A 12,063-nucleotide genomic window follows, 5' to 3' on the forward strand; every position below is an offset into this window, starting at 1 on the left:
AATTCGGGGGGCACAACGTGACCTGCTGTGGACACTGGGCAACTTCATTGGTCATATTCGTAGCCGTATTCCCAGGCGGAAGATGGCATCTGGTGTGGTTGCGGGGGCATGCCTCTTCCTCGGCCTCGTCCTGGGGGGCCTCCGCGCTGGGGGCCTTGTCCTCTGTAGGGGGCTGGTGTTCCTCTTTGTTCCCCATGAGGGCAGTCTCGGGCCCAGTGGTCAAGCTGGCCGCATATGAAGCATCCGGTATTGGGGTCTCCGGTATTGGGGTTTCCTCTGGTTTGACCTCTATACTGACCACGGCCGTACCCTCCTCTTGGTCTGAACGGAGGGGGACCCTGTCCCCACTGATCGTAGCTGGGAGGTGGGGGCTGCGGGGCGACCGGGGGTTGACTGACTCTTACAGTTTGCATAGCCCGTGCTACTGCCTCTGCTATTTCCAAATGTAATCCTGACACGGCCGCCATTTGTTTAAGGGGCTTGTTTTTCTTGTTGCTGTTGACGTCATGCCTCTTCTCTGCCAGTTGGGCTTTTAGTAGCTGTCTGGCGAGAGCCTTGTCCTCGTCGGCCTCAGTTTTTTCCTGTCGCCGATATTTGATGAGACTATGTGCCACGGTGCGTCTCCAGTCTGGGTCGGTCTGGGTGTCCAGGTTAAGGACGTCTTCTAGGTTTTCTTGGACTGTTTCAGGAAGCCCACCCACCACCTGGCGGCGCCAGAGAATAAGGGTGGTGTCTGATGTGTCGTGTCTGGTCCCCATTGCTTCCATCCAGAGTTTGCTGGCCCTGTCCAGGTAGGTGTTCAAATCTTCCCCTTCTCTTAGGGTGATGGAGCCTAAAGCCCGTGGGTCTAACTGTACAGGGTAAAGAGCCCTCATGGCATCGTGCAGCGGGCCTGCACAGGTCGTCAGGGGGCTTCGGTCAGGGGAGTCTGTCAACCCTGCTGCAGTCATTATTGCGTTGCAGACATGTGCCCCTCCTTGTCGGGTGATCAGTCCCCTGTAGTCTCCGAGGCACAGCGGGTCGCCAGCTGTTAAGGTCACCAGGTTCCTGATCCAGTTATCGGCGCCTTTTGTCAGTGGGGGGAGGTTGTTAACTAGGCTGGTTAAGTCCTTCATGGTATATGGTAGGAAAAGAGTTTGCCCCTCGAGCCCCACTCGCAGTGGAGCTTGAACAGGGACTTTCCACGGGGCAGGTTGCTGGGGGTCCAAAGGGTTTTTGGCCCTGGTGCGGCTGGCGGGGTGAGAGGGCATCGCAGCGGCCAGGGGTGGCGTATCGTTTTCTTCAGGAAACAGGCCTCCGTCTATCATCCCCACGAATTTTCCTCTGGCAGGGAACCAAGCCCCGGTTGGAATGGAGGTCTGTTCTTGCTCATTGTCCTGATCCTGTGGTGGAATAGATGCATTCCTCCTGGGAGGGGTAGTACTCCTGGAAGGGGGAGGATAATTGGTTGTGGGGAGGGCATGTGGAAGATCAGGTCCGTCACTTAAGTGATTCTGTCTGTTGTCTTTGTATGGGCTCCTGCGGGGTGTGGATGAAATAATTGGGGGGTCAGGGTCCATAAGCGGAGGGCTGGCTGCTCCGCCTTTTTGACATGGGTGGTTCTCAGATTCGGTCTCCTCGTCTGCTCTTCTTTGTAATTCGTCCAAATGCTCAGCCAGGTACGCCACGCGTTCATTCAGCTCTCGATGAGCTTTTCCTGCTGCATCTATGATGTCACTTTCCAGGCCCACCTCTCCACTGATGATGCGGAAAACAGGGGTTTGTAGTGGTGGCTTTGAGCTGCAACAAGTGTTGTCATATAGGGGAGGGTCGGGGATGTCTGGGTACAGGCCGGTGGCGGGAGGAGGGGGTGCAGAGGGAGTGTATATCTATATAGATATATATATATATATATAATTATTATTTATTATAATAATTTTTTTAATGGTAATATCGCCAGAACAGCACACATCAGTACATCAGTATTCCAAATAGAAGGTACAGCCACAGAAGAAACCAGATCATCCAATTGTCAGCCACCCGATGTTTTCCTAGTGCTGTGACACGTTGCTGTAATGTGTGTATCTATATGTCAAGGGTGTGTATCTCTGACTGTAAAAAGTTCCCGTCGTTTCTTAGTGGAGAAAAAAATTAAAATTAAACAAAATTAAATAAAATCAAAAATTCAAAACACAAGCCAATCCAATGATGTCAAACCGCCACCAGATGGCGACCTCGCTCTATTTTTCTTATTTCCTTATTTATTCTGTCTCTGTCAGCTGGGTGACCTTCCTCTTGTTATCTCCTCCTAATTTGGTTCTCTCTCGTTTTCCACACACACACTTTCATTCACACTTGTATCAGACTTAGTGCTGTGTCACCATAGTTCCTTTACATGAAGTTCATATTAGGACTACTCAAATCAGTTCCATTACCCACACGTATTAGTTACCTTAAATTCTTTAATCAATCTCCAAAATGCTATTGTTTAGTATTTAGTAAATACCCACACATTCAGACCTCTTAAATCTTATATTTTTTATGGTCAGTTTTTTTGTCTGTCAGTCTTTTTATTCTAGTCAGTCTTTTCATCTGTCAGTACTCGCGACATGTTATGGCCTTGGCGTCTTTTTAATTTGTGCCCGATTCAAGCAACGGTGTGTCTGGCTAGTTAAGCTCCTCACTCGTCAGTGCCGGTAGCCCCTTCCTCCAGGTTCACACCCTAATCCCAGATTTGGTTGCACGGATGCAATCTATTGCATGAATCGTCTGTCTTTTCTCCAATCTGAATTAGTTTTAAGGGTTCGTGCATCACAGACTTTTTAAGTGTGGCGCCCGTTCCGCGCAGGTCCCAGACCTCGCTTTTTTATCTTGTTTCTTTTGCGCCAAGACAGGGTCCCAGACCCCACACAAGGTCCCAGACCTTTCACAAGGTCCCTGACCTTTCACAAGGTCCCAGACCTTTCACAGGGTCCCAGACCTCTGTTTAGTACTTTTATTTTACATACCCTTTCATTGCTTCCATAAAACACAGAACTTTATTATTTTACCTCCTTTCTCCTCTCCGCACACTCACAATCTATATCAATGCCTATTTAACTAATGCAGAATTTGTTTTAACAGGTTTCTGCTTACCTTTTAGTTTGGCGCCCGTGAGTATGTGGAGAATCGATTGGAGCGGCCTCGACCTTTGGGTCTCCGGTCTTTCTGGTCAAAAACTTCTCTTCAGGATCACGTCGGGGTCACCAATTTTGTCGTGTTCTTTTATCCTTAGGTATGAGAAGGGTCGGTCTTGGTTCAAAAAGTATTTATTTAGAAGCAATGAAAAGGTACAGCATAGCTATGGGCACTCAAGGCACAGCCTCGGCTTTTAGTCAGTAGCTCGGGGTAGTCAAGAGTCGCCCCGAACGGATGACAGGTGCAATATTTATAATAGTAGGTTGAAGGCGTGGTCCCAGCATCTTGGAACTGGAATCCACCAATGATGAGGAGCCGCTCCCAGGTTCGTCACTCCTTTGATAGTAGCTGGGCAAATCTTCACATTCTGACAGTGTTAAGTTTTGTGTATTAAGAAAAAGCCTTTATCCGGCTGAAGCATTGTGAGTCTTCAGTAGTTTTGCAGACACAGTGTTTTTGTTCATTGGAGTGTGAAACATTGTGTTTCTGTTTTTTATCGTCTGTATGTTCTGTGTGTGTAAGCATGCGTATTTATCAGACAAGACAACGCCTTTCCTATCTGGCCTTCAGAAGCTGGGGCAGCTTCTTGATTTCTTTCTAAGGCATAGGTCAGTGTCTTAATGAGCACAGTGCATTCATGTATGTGTGATGTTGAATAAAGCTAAAGGAATACTGTAATATATATAAAGGTTTATGTATGAGAACAAGTTTAAGTACAGTGTATTGTATGCCACGGATTACAGTCCTAACACATAACAAAACATAAATTCTTTCTGTTAAGGTACAAACATGGTGCGTGTAAAATCGATCCTTTTCGGGGCTATAGTGTCTAATTATATTTTTAAAATCCTAACACATCTCACATTGGAAACTGTTTTGTTTGTCATTCTCTGCTCATTATCGATAACTACTGATGTGAAAAGTTTTATCCTGATTACATGTGGCTCATGTTGCTGACACACAGCAAGGTTTCACAAACACAAGGAACATGTTGAACAATCAAAATGTACAAAAGGCCACAATTAAATGAAAGAATCCAAATAGATAGTGAAATCTAGAGAAAGAAGTTGCCATCAATGGAAAGACAAAGTAAATACTAGTTTAAGCAGGTTATTTCAAAGGAGAGCTCCAACGTGTTTTTCCTGAGCAATCCTACATTTGAAGACGCTTAAAAAAACGATCTACATTTTGCTAAGAAAGCTGTCTTGTCATGTTGTTCATGTGCACTTGCTGTTAATTATGATGCACAAGCATAATTGATTTTACATTCATTCATACATTGCAATGAGATCTTTACCAATAAACCCATGCATGAGGTTAATTCTTCCTCTCTGAAGTATGTCTGCAGGAATGTCTCCTTCTTCCTTACCTGACAGCTGAGTCCGAGTGCGGAGATGGAGAGGATGTGTCTTCGCTGCAGAGGTTTAGCAGAGATCCTCGTCCTTACACAACGCCAGCTTTTAAAATTTACGAAACAGCTTGTGTAATGTGCAGAGGAAAAGCCAACCAGAGGAGGTCTCTCTGAATGATCGGGTTGTTGACCAATGGCTGACCTGTGTTTCTGTGCCCGTGTCTCCGAGACCCGGATGTTATGTATTTGTAGTCACAGCAACAATACACGTACAATACACGAGTGATTAGAAGTGTTAGGAAACGATCCTAAACTGTGAAGTGGATGAAAGTTGTGCTGGAGAACAAAAACCGTTTCTTATTTCGTTAAACAAACGTGCTCGTCCTGTAGAGGGGCTCAGCTGCAGCGCCGTAAAAGAACGCCATCTCCCAGCATGCCGTGGGTTGTCCTGTGCTGACGTCAGTAGCGCGACGAAAATCGGTTGCTGAACCATAGACTGTGGGCTGAACAAACCAAACACGGGTGAGCTGAAAGAACAGTAACAATATCTTTCCTGTTTATACATTTGGTGTCGTAGTTAGAATGAAAACAGAGGACTTCAATTATCTTTATGTTTGTGTTCTCGACTAAACAGCTAATATCGCGTGAATAAGTGGAAGTTTAGCCCAGTTAGCTAAACCGGTTAGCAAGCTGGAGCTAACTGAAACACACATTGCTAAGCTACTTGGTCAGTTTTCTAGGCTCCAGCAGCGCGTGGGCTAATTCTAGTTGTTTGGATGAAATCAAATCAATATTGCATTAAATTATTCTCGTTTGGAAATCTGCTTATGATTTAGAAATGTACTTGATTTTTTAAAAAATGTTTATTTATTCATTTTAGGTGTTCCACTCCACTCCACTTTTGTACAGCACTCTTCATAAACACGTTCACAAAGTGTGTCACAGACGTAGAAACAGAAAATGCGTGCAGTGCAATTACCAATTAACACGTTCATGCAGAAGAGGCGTTAGGTAAAATAAAACAAACTGAATGCATCGAAAAAACGATTTAATGGTAAAATCAATAAAATAAAGCAATAAAACTCAAAAAGTTAGAAGCTAAAAGCCATTTTATAGCACTGTGCCTTTTAAATAATTGAATTAAATAATTTGAATAGAGGATACTGAGGAGGCTTGTCTGTGAGACAGATGTGGAGACAGTGAACGCCCTTTTTAAATTATGTATCATAAAAATCTATTAGCTGTAAATGTCTCGATTTTCTGAGATGAATTCTTTTTAGATTTTTTTTTTTTCGTCACCTTGCAAATGTATTATCTCTCTCATCTCTTTAGGTTTAAATCTGGGGGACAGTTTCATGTCCCCTTCCAATTTATACTTTTTGACAATCTGATTCCATATTTTCAGTGTATTTTCTAAAATCGAATTTTCCTTTACAAGTTGCCTGATTTGTCCGTCTTCCTCCGTGATCCAGGTGTTTTATTAATATAATTGAGTAATGGAGTTGGAACAGCCAAAGGAAGACTGTGCTACATCTCAGCCAACACCCACACCTCCCTCCGAGACAAAGAAGCCAAACCCGCCTCCCTACGTCCCCAAACAGCGACTTCCTGACAAAGCTCAGACTCAGGGAGAAGTAAAGCCAAGACCCAGGCCTCGCTACACTGACAAGGCACGAAAGAATGCCAAGAACAAGAAGGACAAGGCTGGAGGAGAGGGTAAGTCGGCACCTGTTGAAGGAGAAGATGGAGGTGAGATACAGAACAGCGATACAAAGCCTGATGTGAAGGAAGAGCAGCTAGAGGATACAGATGTGCAGGTCGAAGGGCAGCCTGAGTCAGCCAGTCTGGAGGCAGATGTTGCCTCACGGCTGGAAGCAATATCCCTTCTGGAGGAAGAGGAGGAGGAGGAAGAGGAGGAAGAGGAAAGCTGGGATACACTGTTCAACGATGATGGCGACTGTTTGGAACAGCACCTGCCTGCAGAGGTGAGAGTTTTCTTTCAGTCTGGATGATAAACAAAACAAGACCTGATATCGAGAGATCCAATACCCAACATTCACATACACTCAGTTTCCAATTTATTCAGCATAAAAGCAGGCAGGAGAAGTAATAATTGAAGCTTTGGTTCCGTTCCTTCTCTTTTCATTTACTCATATTCCACCTGTCTTCATCTCTACACTTTCCTTCTCCCTTGCTTCAGCTGGCTGTGAAGCAGGGTCGAAAGAAGAAGTCAATCCAGGACCGCAGGTTTGATTACTACAATATGGACCAAGATGACGAGGAAGCCGACATGGACCTCAGAGATGATGAAATCTCTAACATCGTAGAAATCTACGACTTTCCTGCTGAATTTAAGACCGATGACCTTCTCAAGTTATTTCAGGCCTACCTGTATGTATCATACAATGCACAACATCTTACTTTAAGACATTTTTTAAAACCACAGCAGGGTCTTTAAAAAGCAAAAAAACAATCTTAAATTCAATTATCTGATGTTTAGACCTTAAAAAGTCTTAACTAAGTTAAAATATTACTTACTAGGTTAAGGTAGGTCTTAATTATGTTAATCATTTAACATAAATAAAATTGAAATAAAAAGTCTTCAATATAACTTGTTGAAACCTGTAGGTGTATTTTGAGATTGAGAATAATGAACTATGTTGGATGTAGCAGCATTTCTCTTTCTGCATGGTCCTAACTTAAAACAAAATAATGAAGCTATAGTAAAGTGTATTCATTTGACATGTCAGTAGGACTTGAATAGGACTTTTGATCCCCAAGTGTCAGAAGATTAAAAGAATATTGTTTTTGGTAACATTTCTTTTCTGCTTTGTTCTGATTGTGATTTCAGACAGAGGGGCTTTGACATTAAGTGGATCGATGAAACTCACGTTATAGGCCTCTTCTCAAGCCCCATAGCAGGTGAGTTAATCGCTGCATCGTATTGTTGTGACACTTTCCATCCCAAATTGTTATAAGAGGGGAATTAGAGGGAGTTATGTCTTTTCTCTTTTCAGCCCGTGAAGCTTTAAGAGCCAAACATCCACTGATGAAGTTGCGACCACTCTCCAAATCCTCCTCCGACATACAAGCCAAAGCCCGAAGCAGCACAGGTACAAATACAGTTGTACACCAGTCTGGTGTCATCAGTTTATCTTCTGTATGTCGCATATTTAAATGCGAAAATGATCAGTGTCACTCTTCATGCTCGTTTCCGTCTATCCTCAGACTCCCTCCTGCCTGCAAAAGAGAGACCTCAGACGAGTGCAGCGATGGCTCGTAGGCTTGTGATCGGTGCCCTTGGTGTTAAAAGCAACCAGACTGACGAGCAGCGCGAAGCAGAGAAGAGGAAACTCCAGGCAGCGAAAGGTGATAATACACAGATGCATTATTTTCAGGCTCGTGGTCTTATGCATAGAGCATTGATGTGTTCAGCAAAACCTGTTCTGTTGTATAATGTGGTGGTTGTGTGCTCTCTCCACTGGTAGTTTCTAGTTTTGTGAAGGAGACTGAAATACTGCTGATCCACACCTCAGGTGGACTGTTGCTAACATTTGAAGGGTGATCATGGCCTCGAACAGGAGGAGATGTACAGCTCTCTTAATAAGTGTTGGGATACTTCTGTTTTGGGTAATTTCAAGTCGCCACTAAAAGAGATAAAAACATCTGTCTGAAAGGCTTATCACCCAAGGAGGTCCACGAGGAAATCGTGGTTACTTCTTACACTTTGGTTAAGAAAAGGGCTGCTGAATTCAAATGTGACATAGAGTGAAAAAAATACATAAATAAAAACAGAGCTTCGGAGATGACCCTTATCCTGGAAGGCAAGTCACCAACACTCCACAGGAGACCTTTGACAACTGATACCTTCTTCAAAGAACAGATTTGTATTCTCCTTGATCACTGGACTGAAGGTCTTTGCACACCAAGTCTGTTGTTTTCGTTTGAAATTGTCGCACATTAGCAAATAAATACGACCTCATGTGTCAATCAAGTTTGCACACCGACTCCTTAACACAACACTAATGATGGATATAGAAAACTCTTAGGAAAAATAAAGGCGTGGTGTGCAAAGACCTTAAATGTATGAATACAGAAAGGGACGATGTTGAAACATTTCTTAATTTTGTGATTTGACTCCTTATCTTAGGCCACGAACTTATTAAGCATGGTCTCCTTGAGAAAAAAGTGTTAGAATCCTCAACCATTTGCCCTAGTTTTTGCATCACAGTGTTTCCGCCAGAAGAGGGAGCTGCTTTCATACTTTACAGAAGAAAAATGGAAGGTGCAGTTGCAAGTTGATTTTTAAGAGAAGTTGTTCTCTGTCCGTCCCTGTGCGGATGGTAACAGGTCTATAATCAGTACAGCAGCCATTTCCCGTCACAGATGGAACATAAGTATATAGGCACAGCAAACCACAAATGGCCGTCCACTGAGCAGTGAGTCAGGAAGTCAGGGCCTTGAGTATAGCGAACTAAAAACAGCTCCTTTGTTCTTAGCATGGGAGCTGCGCTCTATGGTGCTCTTTACTTAAGTTCACAACACGCAGAGTAAATGTCAGTGCATCATGTGCTGAACATAGTGTCCCTGGAATGGACGCCACGTATTAACGTACAGCTCCATCTTCAGTCTGCTCCTCACTTCTATGTGGTAGAGACGGTGATGTATATTTAGAGCAACACATCACCAACGTGTTGTTTGTTTAAAGGCTTTCGCTGATTGATGTGTTCAACATCTGCCTGTGATTTATCTTTCAGAACAAAAGCGCCTGGAAGCCAAACTGAAGGAAGATGCTTGGGAGGGAAAGTGACAGAAAACAACAACTACTCGTATGATTCCTTTTGCTTTTTCCAACAGACGCAAAACTTCTGTTACTTCTTCTGCTCTGTTTCTCTCCACTGGCCACTCCTACCTACCACCACACTTCCCAGATATGGATTCCCATACATTTTTCCTTTTTGCCGCTGTCCATTAGTCTGCAGCGTTTCCTCAGATCAGGGTGTCCGGCTACTGTTCCCGATCCTTTATTATTTTGTATTAGGAACTGTTCTCTCACCTGGACTTACTTTCATATCTGTAACACTGTAACTAAGGTCTGTACTGAAGCACTGAGCCTAATCATTTGTAATTCATTGAAAGGATGATTTTCTGTGCAGCTGTAGAGCATCATGTTTGTCATTGTTTTACATTTTTTTAGATGTTTTTTAAGATAAACTAAATCCACCCGCAAGGTAAAGATCCTGTATTGTTTAATGTCATGATGATACAGTACATTATGGTATATGAAGATACTGTTGCGATTCAGTTCTTGTATCACAATGTAATGATAACTTTTATTAAACTTTAACTTCACTTTTAAAAACTTCATACAAGGTCAGTTTTCAGCATTTGAACTGTGTCGTGTGTTTGTCTGTACATATTTTCAGTCAGAGGATTTCTTTGTCCAAAGAAAGATGATGATGATAAATATGTTTTCACCCATTCTGTCAGGGAAACTGAACAGAAATAACTTGTCATGATCTTTCAAGCTAAGTATCAAGAGCATGAAACATTCTTAGGTCAGATAGAAGTATGATGAACTTGGAAGAGTCTTGAATAAATGTAGTGTATTGCATCTCATTAATGTTTCCCCCACTGGTTCTTTTTCAAAGGCTCCAACAGTAACTTAATATACATGTATGTTGTTCAGATGGATCAGTGGGACTTCCAGTTTACCTTTCTTTTCCATTTCAAACTGTATTTTCAGACATTGGACAGTGTTTTCTTTGTTGTTTTTTTTTAAACACAGTGGAGAGCATCTTTATTACAATATATGTGGTTAAAACCTTCGAAAAGTAAATTCTGAAGAAATTGTAGAACGTGGTCTTAATGTGGCTGCTGAGTCACAGATCCTGGGTCTGTGAACTTGAATGAAACTGTTGAGCAGATGTTGTATAACTGTCTGTATCAGTAACTTACAGTAGATTCCTGAATAAATAAATAAAAAAAAGATTAAATTTCATCCCCTGATTTGGTGATGTTTTCACTTCAGTTTAATCATTGCATGATCTGTTGGTTTAGGACACAGGTTCAACACAATCCTTTCTACTAGCCTTAAATTGAAAATGTGGTCAATCTCAACTGGCTGCTTTTCTTGATTACAATTAGAAACATGAGCTTTCTATCTGGTAGACACAAATGTTTAATTCATTTAACTTTTATCAACAAATTCAGTTTCCTAATTCTTTACCAGCACCCGTCAAGCCTCAGCAGACTTTTTTCCCATGTAGAGGCTGGTGCCTCCTCTGAGGCTTCACCCAGGCGACCACAGACCACGTGGCACTGCGTCTCCTTCACCTCCTCAGCCAGTAATTAAGTTTCACTCTCCCAGCCTGCAGAGAGAGCTGCCAATGTATTTGATCTCAGTGAACTTTATATCTAAGATTTGTTAACTCTTGTCCATATAAGCACCCAGCTGTAAGTGGACACGTTTACATATGTTAACAACATACTGCTGGGTGCACAAATGGGAAATAAAAACATGATGTTGCCTCCATCTGTTCACGTTACATATCATTTAGCTGACACTTATATCCAAAGCAACTTCCAATCAGTGCATTCATCCAGGGTGATATTCAGCTCTGCTACGACTGAACCCAGTACAGAACCCAGTTTGTTACTGTGCAGATCAGTGGCTGAGGGTGACTGAGATGGTGCCACGTGGCTCATAAAACCAATTCAATTAAAGTGCTGCAGCCTCAGAGGAGGTTTCATCTTCAGTATTTTCACTTGAGTTAGTGATTCACAAAGACAAATTTGTATGTATGCAACTGCAGTCTCTACAGGTGCTGGTGTCTTTGCAGGGTCCTTTCTAAAGGCGTTTTTGTACAGAAGGATTAGTTCAGCATTAGGAGCGATGCACTTTGCTGTTTTCGTCATCAGGGTTGCGAGATAATTTTTGACCATCCTCATACAGTAAATGTGTTCAGCATGAAGAGACTACAGCCACACTAAATCCACAGATACTCCCTGCTCTCCTAGCAGTACCCAAAGTCAGGTTATAGATAAAGGGGCAACAAGCAGTACATTGTAGTGTCTACGCTCATGGACTTTCATATCTAATTCAGATGCCCAGACAGAGAGGCATCAGTGGCTAGACGTAAAGGTTAGGTATGCATGCTCTCGTGGATGTGCTGTTGGGATGGGTGACACAAGATGAGGGAGATATATGGGGATGCTGTGGGAGACATCTTCAGACTTGGGGGTGACAGTTGCTCATGTTACTCTGTTAGCATTTGTATATTGTTCCACCTTCTGGTCTCCTTGATGCATCAAGTCTACATTAAACTCTTCTGCATAAGACTTCAGCTGCTGCCTGAGTTCTCCTTTCACCAGCTTCCAGGAAACTTCCATCACAAGTGTGACAATCGGACTGTTACATTTTGAAAAATGCATCTGAAAGCATGTTTCATGGGCTAACATGCAGAGAGGTATATTTAACAGATCTGCTTTTAAAAATCCAAGGCAATAATATAAAGTTTATCCTTTTAGTTTTTCCAGGAACCAAAAGCAGTGAG

The 12,063-nt window shown here is 42.8% G+C and overlaps 1 protein-coding gene across 3 annotated transcripts; it reads left to right on the forward strand.

Moving 5' to 3' along the window:
* Positions 1-4,753: 4,753 nt before the first annotated feature.
* On the forward strand, positions 4,754-10,510 carry r3hcc1l (R3H domain and coiled-coil containing 1-like). Of its 3 annotated transcripts, none has more exons than XM_034597565.1 (7): positions 4,754-5,029; positions 5,980-6,492; positions 6,711-6,898; positions 7,359-7,429; positions 7,525-7,620; positions 7,736-7,960; positions 8,003-8,276. In XM_034597565.1, the coding sequence occupies exons 2-7, from the start codon at positions 6,004-6,006 to the stop codon at positions 8,008-8,010; spliced, it is 1,077 nt and encodes a 358-aa protein (XP_034453456.1). In that variant the 5' UTR covers positions 4,754-5,029; positions 5,980-6,003; the 3' UTR covers positions 8,011-8,276. The 3 variants fall into 3 exon arrangements, with proteins under 3 accessions (XP_034453456.1, XP_034453449.1, XP_034453466.1); XM_034597558.1 differs by having other exon boundaries at positions 4,770-5,029; positions 6,708-6,898; XM_034597575.1 differs by lacking the exon at positions 8,003-8,276 and adding an exon at positions 9,265-10,510 and having other exon boundaries at positions 4,794-5,029; positions 6,708-6,898; positions 7,736-7,876.
* The last annotated feature ends 1,553 nt before the right edge of the window (positions 10,511-12,063 follow it).

This window comes from Hippoglossus hippoglossus, chromosome 1, assembly GCF_009819705.1.
Source record: "Hippoglossus hippoglossus isolate fHipHip1 chromosome 1, fHipHip1.pri, whole genome shotgun sequence".
NCBI classification, from domain to species: Eukaryota; Metazoa; Chordata; class Actinopteri; order Pleuronectiformes; family Pleuronectidae; genus Hippoglossus; species Hippoglossus hippoglossus.

Excerpts from the sequence above, each read along its gene's own strand:
- r3hcc1l (XM_034597558.1), top strand. The coding sequence starts at position 6,004 with ATGGAGTTGGAACAGCCAAAGGAAGACTGTGCTACATCTCAGCCAACA. Across the intron at positions 6,899-7,358 it reads AAGTTATTTCAGGCCTACCT|ACAGAGGGGCTTTGACATTA; the intron begins GTATGTATCATA and ends TTGTGATTTCAG. Across the intron at positions 7,621-7,735 it reads CAAAGCCCGAAGCAGCACAG|ACTCCCTCCTGCCTGCAAAA; the intron begins GTACAAATACAG and ends GTCTATCCTCAG.